The sequence below is a fragment of the Aethalodelphis obliquidens genome, unplaced genomic scaffold (genome assembly GCF_003676395.1).
Source record: "Aethalodelphis obliquidens isolate GAN/ISIS:26980383/991018 unplaced genomic scaffold, ASM367639v1 scaffold71, whole genome shotgun sequence".
In the NCBI taxonomy this organism is placed as follows: domain Eukaryota; kingdom Metazoa; phylum Chordata; class Mammalia; order Artiodactyla; family Delphinidae; genus Aethalodelphis; species Aethalodelphis obliquidens.
This window is the reverse complement of record NW_020838015.1, coordinates 6,448,279-6,467,753: the sequence shown is the minus strand read 5'-3', so window position 1 is coordinate 6,467,753 and position 19,475 is coordinate 6,448,279. Positions and strand designations below refer to the sequence as shown.

The 19,475-nt window shown below is 40.7% G+C and overlaps 1 protein-coding gene across 13 annotated transcripts in view; it reads right to left on the bottom strand.

The window, feature by feature from the left end:
* KDM6A (lysine demethylase 6A) overlaps positions 1–13,311 on the bottom strand; it is a 209,483-nt gene extending 196,172 nt beyond the window's left edge. For 6 of the 13 annotated variants that reach the window (XM_027091421.1, XM_027091427.1, XM_027091426.1 and 3 more), the window contains exons 1-2: positions 12,774–13,311; positions 12,496–12,559 (exon numbers count right to left, since the gene is read on the bottom strand). In XM_027091421.1, the coding sequence (XP_026947222.1) occupies positions 12,496–12,559; positions 12,774–12,943 (234 nt within the window). In that variant the 5' untranslated portion in view covers positions 12,944–13,311. The remainder of the gene's footprint in view (positions 1–12,495; positions 12,560–12,773) is intronic. The other 7 variants (XM_027091422.1, XM_027091425.1, XM_027091423.1 and 4 more) reach the window with 2 other exon arrangements.
* Between the last annotated feature and the right edge of the window lie 6,164 nt (positions 13,312–19,475).

Sequence of the window (19,475 nt, the reverse complement as noted above, 5' to 3'; positions counted from 1 at the left end):
CCATTTATAGATAAATACTTTGAAAAAGTGTTACAAAAAATGTTTCCCCTTAAGAGTTATACCCTGAATCTAACTTACAAACTCCAAGTCTATCTTTTTAACTGACAGGCTTACAATAAAAACATAATCATAGTATACTCATACACATATACACACACAGAGCAAAATTCAACAATAGAAGTTTACATTCAATAGATCAGAAAATGCCTCAATGCCAATTCTTGCTACTTTTAGGGAAACTGAGGGGCCTTACTCATCCTTGTAACAAATGCCCAGTACCTAACAGTACGTATCTAATATGACATTTCTTATCAATTCACATCTGAGAATTCATTTAGCCCTGTCATGAGTTCCTAGGAAACAGGTAAATTACACAGTGATTATACCCATCTTCTAGAATTAGAAACATCAGATCTGACCTAAGAAATAACTATCCCAACTATAAGAAATAAATAATTTGGAGAAGTCAAAACACTAACCATTAATAAATAAGGCCAACTTTCAAATCAAAGACTAACTGAATAATTTATCATGTGAGACTAACAAAAACATACAACTCTCAGTTCCATTATGTGCCTGCATTCGTTTCTGGTCTTGAAGCCTTGAGGCTGAAATCAAAGAAAATTACAATCCAGAACTGTGCCCTCCTTCTGGGTCAAAATCTTTAAGAAATGAGTCAATCCTAAAAATTCAAATGAACCACCACCTAGAATTCTGATGCTAGACAGTCACTTTGGAAATTCTTAATCCCTAGCCGCTCATCTTAACAGACGGTGAAACTGGGGACCATAAGAATTAAGCAACTTCACAAAGTAGGCAGCAGACTCAAACACCAGTCTTCAGCTTTCTGATCCACTGTTCTTCCCAGTATATCACATAGCCTCCCAATCAAGCCAGCATTTTGAGCACCCAGGCTGAGGAAATATTAACTATGTTAAGGGAGTATGTGCTTACACCTATTTTTCCACTTAGAGCAATAAGTTCTCTAGGGATCAGTCCACATTCTCTTCCCCTAGCACCCTTATAATGAATAGAGGAGAACTGGAGAGAATATGTGAAGTGGTCATAGACCACCACAAAACTGTGTGGTAAAATCCATACCATCTAAACCTAACCAATCCAGTGGTACTAAAGCTTTTCTTTCTTCTCAACACACTCCTACTGTTAACACCTCTACCCAAGAATAAAGTAAACTAACTGAAAATACTGGAGTCCACAGTTGGGCTTCAAAGGGTACCAAACACTCCCCAAAATCATATACAAAATGTATACAGCTACACTGACCCTCAAGTGGTTAATAACCTCAAAAAACTAACGTACCATTGTTCTAACTCCACCGCCAGTCAATCTATAATGAAAATAAAGATATTCTGCTATAAGTTAGTAACACACTAGGCCCTGTACTGTTTATAACTAATCAAGAATACAAGTTTACCTACGTTTCCTTTTATATAATAAAAACTAAGAATAAGTCAAGAAGGTGAATGACTCCTACAAATATAAGATATTAAGTAGTATAAACTATGGCTACTTCTTTAAACATTCAGGGAAGTAAATTAAATTAGTATTCACGGGGCTTCCCTGGTGGCGCAGTGGTTGAGAGTCCGCCTGCCGATGCAGGGGACACGGGTTCGTGCCCCGGTCCGGGAAGATCCCACATGCCGCGGAGCGGCTGGGCCCATGAGCCATGGCCCCTGAGCCTGCGCGTCCGGAGCCTGTGCTCCGCAACGGGAGAGGCCACGGCAGTGAGAGGCCCGTGTACCGCAAAAAAAAAAAAAAAAAAAAATTAGTATTCACGGAGACTGATAATCAGTCACACCAATAAAACCAAAATGTGAAGGCAAATTTTGCTACTTATTCCAACTGACAGTTCACGGCATATAAAATTAAGCAACTGCTATATGCTATCTTAGTAAAACACATGTGAACATACTTTCAAATAAAACTTCTGCATGTTGAAGAATTTCTACCTTTCATACCCTATATAAAAGGAGTAACAGAACCTCAAGATCAAAATAACTTCATCACCCAAACCGATCGCCTCACCAACATCTCACTACTTGAATGAAAGAACTCTCAAACCCGACAATTCGATATAAAAACAAGTAATATTTTCATATGGCAAGCAGCAAAATTAACAAAGCATTTTAACAACTTGTATACAGTATCTCATTTGTGTGGGAAAAAAATACAACAGAATATACAGGTGTTGAAATATGAAGTTACCCAGCAAATCTGTTATCAATGGCTGCCTGAGTAGAGGAACTAAATAACTGGGAGATGGTGTGGAAGAGAGATTTTCATTTTACTGCAACATCCTTTATGTAACTTTTCAATTTTGTACTCTGCACAAGTATTCTGCACAAGTATTCACTGTGTATTCAAAAAAGCTGCATGAAGGTATTTCAAAAGAAAGATAGGATCATGGCTGCAATTTTAGAATGGTGGCAGTGAGGATGGAGAAAAACAAACAGATTTGAAATTTAAGATGTAGAAACGTCAAGATACGGTGACTGTTAGGATGTGAAAAGTTAAGAAAAAGAGGAGTTAAAAATGACTAAGGTTTCTGGCAAGGGTAGTGGTAAGCGCTATTTACTAAGACAAGGAACATCAAAGACAATCATAAATTCAGCTTGCATATGTTCAGTTTAAGATGCCTTCAAGATACCCAGGTGAAGTAATCAAGTGGCAGTTAAGTATACATGCAACTTGGGAGCAGACAGAGTAAAAAAGATCTAGAACAGAATCTCCTTGCAAAGGAGACTGAGATGTGGTCAGAGATGCAGAAATAAAGCCAAAGTAGTCAGTTGTTAGGAAAGTCAGGGAAGGGTGTTTTCAAGAGATCTCAAATCTGCCTCTATCTCCCCCCTCATTCCTCAACTACAGCCTCACTTTAAAAATTGTCTTTTCCAAGATGATAACATATATCTTGTACTGAGCACCTTCCACACCAGGCCCAATGCCAGGCATTTTACATATCTTTTTTTCCTAACACAAAATGCAATAGCCTGCCAGAAATCTATTACCACTTCCATTTTACAGATGAGAAAACTGAGCCTCTGAAAAATGAAATAATTTGCCCAAAGATCATATATCTAGTAAGTGGCAGAAGCAGAATTCTACTCTAAAATCCATGCAGTGCTATCTATCCATCAGTACTTCACAACTAGGTTCCTTTCCCCTCCACTTTATCTCTCACTGTAGCCAATAATATTCCCAGAAAATCTACTTCTGGTCATGTCACTTCCCCTGATTAGAGAGTTGAGTTCAATGACTCCCCAAAACCTCCTATGGCCTACAGTGATGGGGGCCTTCACATGCTCAATTACCTCCTCCCAATCCCACTAAGACACCCTACCCTCTCTCTGTCCACACTAAATTATTCAAAATTCCTCAAACACCATTTAACTTCATACCTCCAACTCTACCTTCTTTTTCCTCTTGCTCAACTTCTTTCTATTCGTGTTTGATAACCACGGCCAAAATGTCATTATATTTTTGTGCAGTTTCTCTTACCCACTTCTCCAGTCTAAACTAACTGCTCCAAAACGTTGGGAATTTGTGTGGGTAGCTTAAATTACCCATAATCAAAAGTTTTAAATGTTTTAATTGTTCCATCATTTGAGAGCTCACAGCACTTTGCATATACCTTGATTATGGTACTTACTACATCATATGGTCACTCCGTCTGCCCATCTCTCTCCACAGACTGCAGGGGCAGGGGCCAAGTATTATTTGTTGCCCCAGGACTTGGCACAGTCCCTCACTCACAGCAGTTCAGCAAACGTCTCACAAATCAATCAAGCAAAGTAAAAACTTTTCTACTTCTCATTCTGACACCTGAAATTCAAAAACCTAGAACACTTAACTACTGTATCTTAAAAACAAATTTTCCGAGCTTTTCTGGTGGCGCAGTGGTTAAGAATCCGCCTGCCAATGCAGGGGGCACGTTCGAGCCCTGGTCCAGGAAAGATCCCACATGCCATGGAGCAACTAAGCCCGTGCGCCACAACTACTGAGCCCGTGAGCCACAACTACTGAGCCTGCACTCTAGAGCCCGTGCTCCACAACAAGAGAAGCCACCGCAATGAGAAGCCCACGCACCGCAATGAAGAGCAGCCCCCGCTCTCCGCAACTAGAGAAAGCCCGCGCACAGCAACGAAGACCCAACGCAGCCAAAAATAAATAAAATAATTTTTTTAAATAAATAAATTTTCCCTAAATATATAAACTATCCAAACAGACTCAAGCAACTAAGATTCATAAAGTTCTTAGGAAAAATTCTCTCTTCTGTCACATATTATGTAATATTCTATTACAGAATTCTACCACAATATTAAAATACAAATAAACTCACATATATTCAGCTAAATATCTGTTTTCTACTCATTTCCCAAGCAACTAATTCTTAGCTTCCAAATGGCAAAAAAAAATCAAGGCCCATGGATATTTGATATTAAGAACTTATTTTATGTGTAATAAAGGCACTATGGCTATGTTTCAGAGACAAACTGAAATAGCTATGGATTAAATGATGTGACTGATATCTGAGATTTCCTTCACAATAATGGTAGTGAGGGGCAAAATACAGATGAAACAAGACTGGTTACGAGTTGAAAATTGTTGAAGCTGGGTAATGACTGGTGAGGGTTGGTTGGTTGATTTTCTCTGCTTTTGAAAATGTTGGAAATTTTCCCTAATACACTGTTTCTTTAAAAAAGAGAAAGATCTAACGAACATAATGTAATAGATCTAGTTTAAAAACAATCCTTTATCTAAAAGGTTTCTTCCATTGTTCTAAATTAAAATAAATTAGATGACCTCATATAATACTCTTAACTATAACAAAGGCCAACCTTCTTCCTGAGAATAAACTTAGCAGTAGCATCTTTTATTTACTCTAACACAGACAAAATACTACTACAGACAAAACCACAAAAAGAATACAGGAACACATTCACAACAGAATGATGTCAGTCTTAGCAATGTAGAGAATTACAGAAAAGATATAATAAAAGGAAGAAACAGGTAAGAGAAAATAAACAAAACCTTATACAAGAAAGTGGCAAACGGCCATAACTTGGCTGAGAAACCTAAAACTGTCTAAATAAGAGATTACTCCCACCCTTCCAGGTTACAGTTTTTAATTAGGTCCCAAATGTAAGCCCAGGCCAACTCAGGCCCAAAAATAAAGTCATCAATGAAACAGATGCTAAAGACCAAAATGAAGAATGAGTACAGCAACTATAACAAAGCCATGTAAATAAAATGCAAGGAAATAGGACCAGGCTGAGGGCAGCAAAAAGAAAAAAAGAAATAGGACCAAATAGGGTACACACCTCTACTTCATTTACCCCTATCCCCACTGAAGGACCATCAAGACGAGAAGTATCCCAACGTGACAACAAGGTATTCACAGGTATCTCTAACTACACACTATAGTATAAAATCCATCTTTAATCAACCAAAATATAATTCTGGCATACTCACTATCAGTGTGCTTATTTTATTATTTTTAAGGTAATGAATGTCTATGGTTAAAATAACAACAACAAAAAAAGCCCACAGTGGTACAGAAATCTGTTTAAAATCTCTCCTCCTGGGGCTTCCCTGGTGGCACAGTGGTTAAGAATCCGCCTGCCAATGCAGGGGACACGGGTTTGAGCCCTAGTCCGGGAAGATCTCACGTGCTGCAGAGCAACTGGGCCCGTGCGCCACAACTACTGGGCCTGCGTGCCACAACTACTGAAGCCCACATGCCTAGAGCCCATGCTACGCAACAAGAGAAGCCATCGCAATGAGAAGCCAGCGCACCACAATGAAGAGCAGCCCCCGCTCATCACAACTAGAGAAAGCCCGTGTGCAGCAAGGAAGACCCAAAGCAGCCAAAATAAATAAATAAATAAAAATTTAAAAAATAAAAAATAATAATAAAATCTCCCCTCCTCCTCACCCTAGAGCCGCTTTGTACTCCAAGATGATCACTATTCAAATACTTCTTGAGTATCCTTCCAAAACTTTGTCAGAGAATTTCCTAAACTGACCCATGAACACTCAATTCAAGGATCTCAAGTTAGGAACTCATAACAAAGGTAAATATTACTACAAAATGAGATCAGAGAGGGACAGAACACACAGCAGATAAACCTTTGAACATATGCTAAAAGCTAAAATCTGATTTTAAATCATGTGTTCCTAAACAAAATTAAAAGATTCCTTGCTGATAAAGAAGTCAAGAAACACCATCTCCAAGAAACACAATCAAGAAATAAGCCCCACCCTATCAACGAGACCTTCTACTGAGGCCCAATCTAGGATAGAACTTTGAAACTCAATTTACAACTGCCCCAAGAGTAAACTAACTGAAAATGGGGATCCAAGAAAGTAAATAGTGTTGTTTTTGCAGGAGCCATCAATGTCCTGCCCGTCTCCAGCACTACCCATCTAGGGAAAGAAGGTGCAGATCACAAGAGTCCGCAGCATGAGGAGCTAAGAGCCGGGTCTTTCTTTCTCTTCTGGGGTCTGGTGTTCAAAATGCATAATTTGTTGAAACATATGCCTAGATAAATGGAAAAGGCTATCTGTAAATTAAGCTAGCCCAGAAGCCACTGTGCAATTATCTCACAAATGTGAATCCCCCCCATTTAACTCATATTACAAAAACTGAATGAAATAATTGAGTTTTAAATGTCTGACACAGAATGTTACATAATATAAATTCTCATTAAATGTTTTAAGAAAAAAATTAAATGAAATACACATCAGGATACAGTGAGTCTCATGTGCTTTCATTAATTTTAACCTAGCAACTATCAGTTAACTTTTGAAGTTAATTCCAATAATCTAAAATCCAGGGGCTGTTAGTTAACATTTGAAATTCGCAAATCAGGAATACACAGTCCAGAATAGTTAAATCTAAAAATGAGAGACATGAGGAAGACAGGCGCCATGACAGCACTCTACAAAGGTAATGGTTCTCCTGCCTTTACTTCAGTCAGGAGAATGTGTTAGGTAGCATAAGGAATGTCAGAAGTAAGTTTTCATCAGTGAAATAAACGATGTCCAAGTTAATGTGGCTTGGCTAGAAATACTGTAAAGGCGTCTCCACCTCTGCATGAACAGGGTCTAAGAATCAGCAAATCTAGGATCTCAATACTCTCCAGAGTGCACACATACTCTAAGAGTCCCATTCAGCCTTGTGTTCCACCACTGATCAGGTGATTCTGGGGCTAATGCCTACTGCTGCTAACATATTGCTACATGTGCCTCCAAAGCACCTTTCCAGCAAGGTCCTTGATAGACTACCTACAAGGACAAAGAGCTGGGACTTCCGTCGTCAAGCTTCACCAACAGGTTCCTGTGACTGCTTTTGTGCATGCTTGCTAATCAATGTTTTTTTATGGGTGGCAAAAAAAGAAAGAGCCATTCTAACTTGTAAATTGTTAAACTGACCTTTATCATAAGCTTTCAGCATACTTCACACTTTTCTTCTGCCACTGATGTTTTTGTGATAGTCATCCTTATACTTATCTCCCCCTTTTAGGGAACTGTAAGTTTTCAATGCAGACAAGGGATATCTATGTTATCTTCATATTCCCTGCATAGAAGACTTGCATTCAGTGTACTCAAATATTTGTTGCTCTAATTTACTATCGACAAATTACAAACCAGTATAGAAAACTGATACAATTATATGTGAAGCTTCAGTATGAGTACATAAGACTGTCAGTTATATATTCATTAAATAAACTCCATTAATTAACTAGTCTACAAATACATGTGGATCTTAAATAACCTAACCACCATTTCAATTCTTAAGACAATCTAGTGGTGTTTTTGTAACATAAATTAGTTCTCTGGATACATTTTAAAAATATTAATAATGCAGTCACTAACATCAATTTCAAAGAGCTCAAAGCATCAAAATGAGTTTCAAAGTAAAATAAACTTAACCAAAAATAACCTTTTCAAATCTGCAAAATAATACTGGTATTACATAAATAAAAACTAAATGTTACATAATCAAGTCAGAAAAAGATATTTTTACTCTGTAGCTAGCCAAGCACTGAACCTTCACCTTGGTTCAAAGTGCATGGCCCACCATTCCACTTTACCATCTACATCACAGCAACTCACGTCTCACACAGTTTTTCTTAACAACCTGAAATATATAGAAGTGGCAGCCAAATGTCCCCTAGTCATTTCAATTTGTAACCGAGTCTACGGAAAGAGCTATTGGGGCGGGGCGGGGGGGGGGGCGCGGTTCAGAGCTTAAAAAAGCACATGTTTATATTCCTGCAATTCTAATGTGTGGCCAGATAAGCATTTTCTATAATCTCTTACTATAGCTTTATTACCAGGAACGTAACAAAATCTTAGGAAATGTATAGTAACTGCATGAGACTTTGTCCGGATAAATAATAATGACTATAATTGTTTACAAGACAACTTTCCAAAGTAGAAAATACTTTTTAAGATGCATCATATTAAAGACCTAATTTTCAAACAAAAAAGTATGACATTATTCTGTGGTTACTTTTGTAACCCAAACACTAATCTCCTTTAGCACTGGAAATGAATATATTCCTTTAAGTGCCAGCAAACAAAACACACACATAATATAGCATAATTTTAAACATCAACATCCAAATATTATAGTATAAAAAAGCCACCTCTACAACTAACCTAATAATTTTCCCTTACCATCTACATGCAAGTGAACCAAATTTAGGAAAATACATGCTTTAATGGACCTGAAACTACTTCCACTGCCCCCAAAATTTTAAATTCCAGCTATTTTCATACTAATTATCTCCTAGGAAAAAAAGCACATACATTTTATTTTTCTTAGACACATACATTTTAAAATGGTAAACAATCCATAACTACTTCTAAGTATTCTACATAATCTTTCTATTGATTAAAAGAATTACAAAAGAAAAAAAATCCCAATAAGAGTATTTAATACAAACTTAAAAATGACATAGATACTTCAAAGTGAACAACTATGTATTTTAGCAATAGTTCCCTGACAAAAGATTCCCCTACCCTTTAGCATTATATAACTACTATAAATATAGTATTACTATATTCATGCTACATATTACTACATATTATTTTTTAACTCAAATCCTTATTAACTGAAAACAAGATTAATCCAAAAGATTTTCAAAAATGTACTGAAAGTGTCACCATAGTTAATTTCTGTTAAAATGTTTCACTTTTTAATTACTTTTCAGTAACTCCACTATAATTAAAAAAATAAGAATACTGAATTATGTTACCAAAAGATGGTCAGCATTAGTTTAAAGAGAAAAGTAATCAAAATCAGCTATATTTCAAGAACTCTGATTAAGCAACCACTTGCTGTTTACAATCTTTTAAAAATATTTTAAAGGTATTACTGCAAAATAATATACTGTATTACTAATTTCTTTTTCATCCAAAACCCCAAGCACTGTATATCAAACGGCAATCATTCAAACAAAAATTCTTTCAATGACTCCAATATAAATTAATCTCACAAATGCATTCAGAGACTACGAGAAATCAGCAGTTTAGACAAAGTATTCTCACCTAGAAAAGGTACATACGAGTTTAGAGGCAAGTAAGAGACAGTTATTATTAAATGTTTTAAACTTTCCAAATCTTTTAAGTCAAGAGTTAACCATTTTTAAAACCTACTAATTTAACTTTAAAAACTTGAAAGAAGATCCAATAATATATAGGAATAAGAATTTTTGAAAGCAAGTAGTAATAGCTAAATTTCTGTCAAAAAAAAAAGTTATACAAGGTGCAGACTAAATTTGTTGGGGGGGTTGGGGTGAGGGGGTGGTAATGAGAAAAATCATCGCTAAAAAGAGAATCCTGGGAGTTATTTAATTCCAGTATCTGCTCTTAGGTAAGTAGCCGGAACCTACCCCAACAAAGAAAAGCCAACTCTTATTTTTAAGACTTTCAGACAATAAGAATTCTGAAACTAACACAGCTCAACATTCCACAAAAAACATACTGTTTACCAGGGCTGTGCAAAAGATGGATGACACTAAATAATTCAATACTTCCTATAGCAGGACTCCAGCTCCTCCATTCTATTCAGAATCCAATTCAAACACATGGTGCGAGGTTATATAATATCAAGCTTTACATTACACATTTCACTGGTATGTTCGAGCTCACAAGGACGCAACCATGAATTGCATGCGGTTGCAAGCACATTCTCTAGAATGTTTTATTTTAATGTTAAGGCTAAGAAGCCTTGACCTAAATAGGTAGGACCTCACAAGCATGGGGTCTGAAGTAATGGAGAACCTTTTTTCTTTAGTTCCACAAAACATTTAGTAATCAAATTACCCAGTATTTTATGAAGCCTTCATTCTTCCACAAAACATAATGAAGCTTCGCAAGTTTCTCATTTATAAGATGTTGCTTATTCAAACATCAAGAAAGTATTGCACTTGCACAAAGAAATACCTGAAAATGTTCAGTTCTTTTACAATTTAAACTCAGTAGTGCATAATAACTGCAGGGTTCAATATTACAATCTGAAATACAATGTTAAGCACAATCCACTGTGAATCCATCTAAATACAAGCATTCTGAGACATGAAATCAACTAGCATTTTACACATTATCCACATAGAACATCAGATTCCATTTATTTCTTCATTACCATAACCAAAAGCCGTAGCCTTGGCCAAACTTTTCCAAATGTATTATCTTGCAAACAGTTTTACCAACCTCCTATTAGATCGGCAATAATCACTCCAAAATAAAATAATGCTCCTTAAATTTAAATATTTTGCTTAATCTTTTGGAATGACAACTCTGACAGTAGTGAAGTATTTTTAAATAAAATATTTTAAATACTCAGGTTGAAACAAATTTCAAGGCTTAGGTCATTTATGTTTAAATCATTTCAGAGCTAGTCGCTATTCATTTTTCCAGCAATAATTTTAATGAAGCCAATTAATACATAGTCAAAGTTTAATTCAACTTTTCTCTATGGGTCAAAGGGACTGGGCTTACTGAAAAGGATTATTTCAGTTTAGCTTTCTGGTCATTATTTGTATTCAAAACCCCTTACACTTATTTTGAAACAAAAACCTAAGTGTAATTACAGATAAAAGGTATTAGTGACTCTCCTAAACCAAACTACAGACAAAAATTAGGGACAACTAAATTTTTTTTTTAATCAACTTAAGAATAAAATGCAAGGCTTTAGTCATTTCAAACTTCCTTCTCAATTGCAACAATAAAGCTAGGTGTCAAATGCAAAGCCACTGATTTCAGCTAGAAAAGCAAATGTCTTAATGGATGCAACACCTATCCCAGCACACTCCAAGTTTCATGGTCCCAATTAAGAAGCAAGCATACAAATATCATTTCGATCAGATTTTGGTCAAGAGACACAAACTGATGCAGACAGATCGAGACTCCAGTGCCTTTGTTCAATAGCTTACGGGTGGGTAACTAAATGTGCTACAGGTTGATAAGCATTTACCAGGCTTATGAATGCTGCTTCCAAGCTTGAGAAAGGTACAAGAATTCTAGATGCAAATAATCTTGGATAATTTTTATTAAACACCACCGAGATACACACTCCGAAGGAGAGGCCTATTCATCGCTACTATTTATTTCCATGTTTACCTCTCCTCCCTCCCCCAAACCCCCCCCTTCACTTTCTCCTCCCACCCTGTCCCGCCATCTTGGGCCGACAGGAGCAGCCATTACTTAACTAAATGACAGTGCCAACAACTTTCCACACAAATAAACAGAAACTGCACCCCGAATTCCCCCCTGGCCTCCCCTGCCAGACACGCAGGAAACGAGGCTCCAAGAAGAAAACACATTCACAAGTAACTGCAAGATTTCTATGGCCGAAAGACCCAAAAAGTAAACAAGTCACCTAACTTCAGGTAAAACACCATACCCCTCGAGATGCATGACAACAGACCCATGCAAACTCTTCACCGCCCTAAACTACTGCAACTTCCCCCTTCTGGGAGCGGGGACACAAGAAAGCCCCAAACGTTGGGTTAACAGTAGACTTCCCGAACAGCCTTCCTGGAGGAAAAGAATAAAAACCAAGGAAGGCAAGTAAGTCGGAAATGCGGGGAAATCTGCACACATTTACAAGCCCTTGACCCTAAACAGGCACCTCGGAGCGATCATCGGTCGCCCCTCCCAAAGCCGTAAAATAACAGGCAGTTTTGTCGACCCAGTTGAGCTCGGCCCCAAAGCGCTGCCGTCTCTGTTCCTCCAGCTACGAGAGGAGAGGGCGATTTCGCAAGGGAGCGAGTGAGGGATCCGGGGGTGTGTGTGGGGGGCGGGGGGAGGGGGGGAGCAGAAGCAGGAAATAGTTTTCCGGAAGCCCCTCGGCCCTCCTTCGCGGCCACAATGAGCGCCGGCCGGGCCGCGGGGCCGCGGGGTTCGGGGCGAGCGGGGCGCCGGCCGGGGAGACTGTGTCCGCGCTCCGGCCCGCAGCTGCCTTACCTTGCCCAGCAGGGCCTTCGTCCTGGCGCCATCTTCATGAAACCTCACGAAACCGAAGAGGCGGCTGTGGAGAGAGACACACGCGGCTCGTTAAAGGTCCGACAGCACCACCGACCCATCCCTGCCCGAGCCCGAGGCCCCAGCGGCGGCTACAGCACAGAGAGCGCCAAGCCAAGGTGCTCGCCCCGCCGCCGCCAGAGGCGAGCCGCGCTCCGGCCTCCCAGGAGAGCGGCGCCAACCCGTCCGGAGCCGACCGGGCGGGTGACGGCAGCCCGTACCTGTCCAGTCCGCCGAGCGCCTCCCTTTCCTCGGCTGTCAGGCTCGGGGACGCCTCCTCGCTCTCGCCGCTCGCTTTTCCCGCCGCCATTTTCTTTTCCTCATCACCGAAAGCGGCGGCGGCGGCGGCAGCGGCGGCGGCGGTAGCGAGCGACACTCCGCAGGATTTCATGGAAACGCAGCGAATTCACAACTCCGACGCCGACACCTCCCCCCGGGCCGGGGCCCACAACGACGCCCCCAGTCTCCGCGCGGGACCGGCACACCAACTTTATCGCCGCCTCCTCCTCCGCCGCAGGCGGCAGCGACGAAAAATCCCAACGCGGCGGCAGTGAAGGCGGCGGCGGCAGGGGCTGCAGAGCCCCCGAGTCGGCAGCGGCGGCGGCTCGGCTTGTAGGGTCACATCGCGGGAGCGGGCGAGGGGCAGCCACGGGCGGAGATGGCGGGAACGGCCGGAGCGTGCGGGGTTGAGGGACGCGGGGGGGATTCGTTGGAGACACAAACTTCCCCGGCACCAGCACAAAGTTGTTGTAATTGTGTCACACAGCGAACCCCACGCCGCCGCCGTGACCCCCCCCTCCCCACCCGGCCGGCGCCGCCAATCAGCGTGGCCCGCTCGCTTCACGTGACCTTTGTTGACTCACGTCAGCCGTGGCTCCACTCAACTTGCTAGCTGCCCGAGCCCCGCCCACCGAGGCCCCCACCGACAGGGAGCGGGACGCACGCCAATTCTGGCCGGTGGTTGGCTGCTGGGCCCGTCCGTCCGAGGGAAGGGTTTGTCCTCGAGAGGGAGCAGCTGATTAGGTTGTGCCAGTTAAATACACTGGGGCAGAGAATGGAAGGTCCGGGCCGTGTCACCTCGGGAGCCGCGGCGGGCTAGGGAGGGGGAGGGGAGCGGTGGGGAAGGGCGAGGTCCGGCACCGCCCGCGGCGGGCGCGAGCAGTGAGCGAGGACACCATGGACGGCCTTTGCCTGCCCGGGAGCTAGGTGGTGGGCCCAGACCGCGGCTCCGGCATCGTGCGCTTCGGGGGTCCCGGGCCCCGGAGGGCCTGATAAGGGTCGCGTCGCCGGGAGGCGGCGCACGGCCCCTGACCTGCGCCCTCCGAAGAAGGCGCCCACTTTTGGCACCGCTGGAAGTAAGGGCCTCCGCGAGGAGCGCACTCGGGCAGTGGCTGCTGGCCCCCTGCTCCGCGGCTCAGGCGCCGCCCTAGGCCAGGCGTGCGCTCTCGGCCCCGATCCCCTCGCTCGCCCCCCAAGTGAAGGGGGAAAGGTCCCCTGACCCCCGGCCGAAGGGAATGAAAAGTCACCCACCGGGGTCTGGCTCGCTGACCATAGCTCCCCACCGCCAAAGGTCTGTTGGCGGCACTTTGGGTCCAAAGTTTCATGCTACCTGTGTTTTATCAGTAGTTCATTATAGTGTTGTAAGAAAAAGCAATGACGAAAAATTAAGCGAGATCTCCAGGATGTTGGTTTCTACTGCTCTGATCTCAGTGGGGCCTTCATGGAAGAGTTCGGGCTGCTTGTAGACAGGCCTGAGAGAAGGCATAATTAAGATAGTCAGCGAAGCTTGCAGCCCAGAAAACCCTTTTCTACCTCCCACAACATGTCTTACACAACAGTAACACTTTCTTGTTCTGACCGCGTCACAGGTGCAAATAAAAGTCACTAGTCTGCCTTTCAATCCATAGTATAATTGGGAGAAAAAGAAAACATGCGTTCGGTCTATTACTCTGTCCAAAAGACAAATTTAATAAGATATGTCTCATATAACAGATCTGTTACAGGGCACACCTCCAGTCTTCAGGGATAGGAAAAAAATTAATGGACATACGAAGACAAGGTTTCCTTTATAGACATGGACTCTATATTTTCAATAATGTAACCAATAAACAAGGTATGTTCAACTTGGATGTTAAACTATAAGGTAGACAATTCAGTGCTGACTCAGTAATCCTAGCAGTATTCAGTGAGAAGCTATGGAAATCCCATACTGTGTGTGATTTTGCACACAGTTTTAAATTGTTCCCCTGAGACTAGTAACTAGACTAACAAACTATAGTTTTATATGGATTATATTTCAGGTTTAATTACTTTCTCTGAAACACCTCTTCCACTCTTTATGGCATTCCTTCCATTTTACTTGAATGGGTGAATATACAGGGCTGAATATTTTCTGCAGCTAAATTAGCACATGCATTGTAAACTTTCTCACAACAGATGACCTTCAAAGCCCGGGAGATTTTGACACCACTATCTCCCCCCACAAACCACCATACACACACACACACACACACACTTAGACTTGCACAAGCAGAGATAGAAATTCTGCCAGTATTTGGCAGTCTTCCTGGAGCTGGTGGTTCTTGACTCAGGCCGTTTCCAAGAATTATAAGGCTGCCCACCTCCAACCCCTCAAAACCTTCTTTCTCACTACATAATCATTACTAGGTAATAGCAGCAGAATTGCATGGAGTGGATGCAATGTGTGGGGTCGAAGTCAGGCAGACCTGGATGCAAATTATTACTCTGCACAGGCTGTGTGTCCTTGGGAAAGTTACTTATCCTCTAAGCCAGAATTCTGTGTCTAGTCCAATTACAGTCCATCATGAAGCATGAGATAATTTTTAGACAGTAACATACTCCTTATATCACTGTGTAATTTTTTAGATCTTGCATAGTTTATATCATATAAATGTATGTACAATAGGTATGTAGCCTCTAAGGTTTAGGTCCTTCACTGGAGAGAGAAATGGCGAAGTGGGATAGATGATTTTATAACAATTATTTCTATGAAAAGTGAACCTGAAAACCCATATGGAAGGCAGAGCAGTTGAGCCAAAGGAGCATGAACTGTGGAATCATGCAGATCTAGGTTCGAATCCTAACTCTGCCACTTGACAGCTGGGTGACCTTCAACAAGTTAGTCTAATTTGAGCTTCAGTTCCCTCATCTGTGAAAAAGAGAAGATAAATCTTTTTAACACTTTACAACATTATTTTGAAGATTTAATGCCGTAAGGTAGGTAAAGTGCCAGACACATAATATTGAAAGACCTCAAAAAAAAAAAAATAGGAAGGTTCGTATTTCTAAAATCCTTTCTAGCTTTCCACATTCTGGGTTCTAAATGTGTTGATCGTCAGCTTACCAATCACTTCCTCCTTATCCCTCCCCAACCTCCCTATAAGCCCAACACACTAGACAGTCCTAATATACTTTTTGTTTGTGCATATAACCCCAACATTGCTACATCTCTCCTTCTTTATTCTAAAATTAAACCTTATATCTCTTAGTACTGCTTCTTGTTTCATAATTATAACTTAATACACTAGGAGCTGGGGAGAATAATTTTAATTTACCAAGTTGATTTGACTAATATATGCATAGATCAATCAATGTTTTAAAAATATATAAAATTTGTGTTACGCTGAGTCCAATTATGGACTAGTTAGGGCATCATTTGTAGCAACACTGTTAATACTTATGTAAGTACCATCAATTAATATCAGAGGAGAAGCCCACTCAATTATAGGAAAATAAATTTAACTCCTTTTAAGCAACTAAATAGTTAATCTGAACTATTTAGGAATACGTAGTTCATTTATATCGTTAGTGCCACATAACCTATGCATACAATAAAAAGTCACGTAACAGAGTCATGATTTATCTAGTCTTATAAATAGAAGTATACTTATCCTTTAAATCAGGATCAAAAATAAATTCAGCTCTTCCTGCACCTACCGGTGTCATAAAGATTATCCAACTCATGTCCAAACACATTGATGACAAACATAAATATAGGGTTAGAGTTGAGGGGAGATAAGGAGCCAAGTACAGACAGACTTTCACCTGTTTCAAAAACTTCAGTTGTCAGAATAGTTTTGGGACTTCTGGAAGAAGCCACACCCATCAGGAGCCTAGACTACCCTTACCAAGCTGTAGTGAGGCATCCCAAATCCTACCCACCACCACCACACTGGGGAGCCTGGGCTTCCACTCCCACCCAGCAGTAATGAGGCATCACTCCTTCCTTGCTGAGGTGGTGTCAGAGGAGACCTCCTGGAGGGTCAGAACTTTTATAGTGCCCAGTGGTAACAAAGCCACCACTCCCGTGGTGTCAGTGGAAGCAATGTGGGGAACAGTAATGAGGCACTCCTACACCTCCAGACATGGTGGTATCAAGGGAGGCCTAGTGGGGAGCCAAAATTTCATTCACACCCAGTGGTAACAAGGAGACCCTCCCCCTCCACCAGCGTCAATCAAGGTTGACTGGGGAACTTGGACTTCCACTCCTACCTGGCAGTAACAACACAGTGCTTTCCCTTCCCCAACAGAGTGATGTCAGAAGAGACCTGCTAAAACACAATATTTAGATGTATAATACCCACAATGTCCAGGTTTCAATGAAAAATCACTCATACCAAGAACCAGGATAACCCCAACATTAATTAGACAAGACAATCAACAGATGTGAACACTAAGGTGAATCAGATGTTCACGTTATCTGCCAAGGTTTTTAAGCAGTCATAAAAATGTTTCAATGGCAATTATGAATCCATTCCAAGCAAATGAAAAACCAGAAAGTCTTAGCAGAGAAATGGGAAGTTTCAGCAAAGAAATAGAATATACAAAGAAGAAACAAATGGACATTTTAGAACTGAAAAATATAATAACCACAATGTAAAACTCAATGTATGGGCTCATCATCAGAATGGAGGGGATAAAGGAAAGAGAGATCTTCAAGACAGAGCAATAGAAATTACTCAATCTGAACAACAGAGAGAAAATAGACTGGAAAAAACAAACAAACAAACAACAACACCACCAAAAAAAGAAACAAAAAAACCCAGAGCCTCAGAAATCTATGGGAAGATAACAAAAGATCTCACATCTATGTCATCAGAGTCCCAGAAGGAGAGGAGAAATAGGTCAGAGCCCAAATGGTATGCAAAGAAATAATGGCTGAAAACTTTCCAAGTTGACACAGTCCCTGTCCTGAACTCTTACTTGGAGAGTTGTATAAATAAATTTTATACTATAAAATAGAGTGATGAGTGCTATAAGCTTTACCCAAATTTCTGTGGATGCTCATAGAAGAGGCAACTTTATCAACCTAGAGGTACCAGATAAAGCTCCTAGAGAATAAAAGATGGATTGTTGGGAGCTAGAGGGTGGATACAGGGGTGGGTGTCTTCCCGGCAGTGGCAGCAACAGATCTGCAAAAGCACAGATGCCTAAGAGTATGAGAGTTCTGGTAAATTCAAGCAGGTGAGCATGGCTGTGACCAAAAAGGTAAGGAAAGAATTGGGACTTGAAGTTGGAAAAGTAGGCAGAACCATGAAGAGTCCAGTAAGGCTTACTAAAGGATCATACCAATGGTTATTGTGATTTTAGGCACAGAAATAGTAGGGTTGCTAGTGGTGTTAGTGCTGCTACTTTAAACAGATTTCCTTTTACCTGGGCTCAGCATCTGGCACCAAGCTCAAAGAATATTGACTAGCTGGCTGGTCTAGCCCCTTTGCTAGACCAGGGATCAGAAAATCCTAACCTACAGGCCAAATCCAGCATACCACCTATATTTGTACAGCCATTTCATCACACATTAAAATTAAATGAAATTCAAATTTGGGTATGCATAAATAAAGTTTTACTGGTACACAATCATGCTCATTCATTTATGTATCATCTATGGCTACTTTCACAAAACAACACAGAGTTGAATAGTTGCAATAGAGAACGTATGTGGTGCTCTCAGCTCTTCACACTGCTGCTTAGTACCCTACAAATCACAGTGATGCTGCAATAACTTGGCAGTGTTTCAAGTGCCACACATATAACACCATGACTTTTTTTTTATTACCAGTACATACCTATCATGTCAAAACCAGAAAAAAGAGAAAAAGGACTTCTTATGTCATGCTTTTAATGCACAGTAGAGTGTGGACTATTTTGTTATCAAATTTGATAGCCAAGCATTTATTATGCAATAAGTACAGTTTTACTAAAAGAATACAATATATGTCAACATTATCAGACTATACTCATCACAATATTCCCAACTGACAAGAAAGCAACAGTGAGAACAATTAGAGAATTTAAAACAGAGTATTTCGTCACAGCAGAATTTCTTCACAAAAATAAAAAATGAATATGAGGCTGCAACCAAAGTAATTTTCTGAGTGGCTCATTTCTTAGCCAAATAAGAAAAGCTGTTTAATTAAATTGTGTTTGATTGCAACAGCCAAAGTAATGTGTCCAGAGAAGATAAATTTAAGACTATTAGACTTTCAGTTAGAACAGTTGCTTGAAGAGTCGAGGACATTGGGAGAAGCATCAGTAGTCAATTAAAAACCAAAACAATTAACTGAGTGGTTTTCCTTGGCCCTTTATGAGTTAACAGGTAATACTGAGTTGTTCATTTGAGGAGTAAAGGCCTTGTTTGAAATGACTGAAGAACTAGCTTCTGTGAATAGTCTGCATGGAACAACTACAGGGGGAAATATTTTCAAAGAAGCTGAAAAAGTACTGATTCCATTACAACATGAAGAGGAACCTGCTAAGATGTGTTACAAGCAGTGGTAGTAAAATATGTGTAAAACAGAAAATGCTTATTTGAACAAACAACAAAGCTTATGAAAATGTAAGGTGTTTAAACCCTATGGCTATTTATTGTATTATTCGTCAGTGATGACTTTGTGGTAATATTT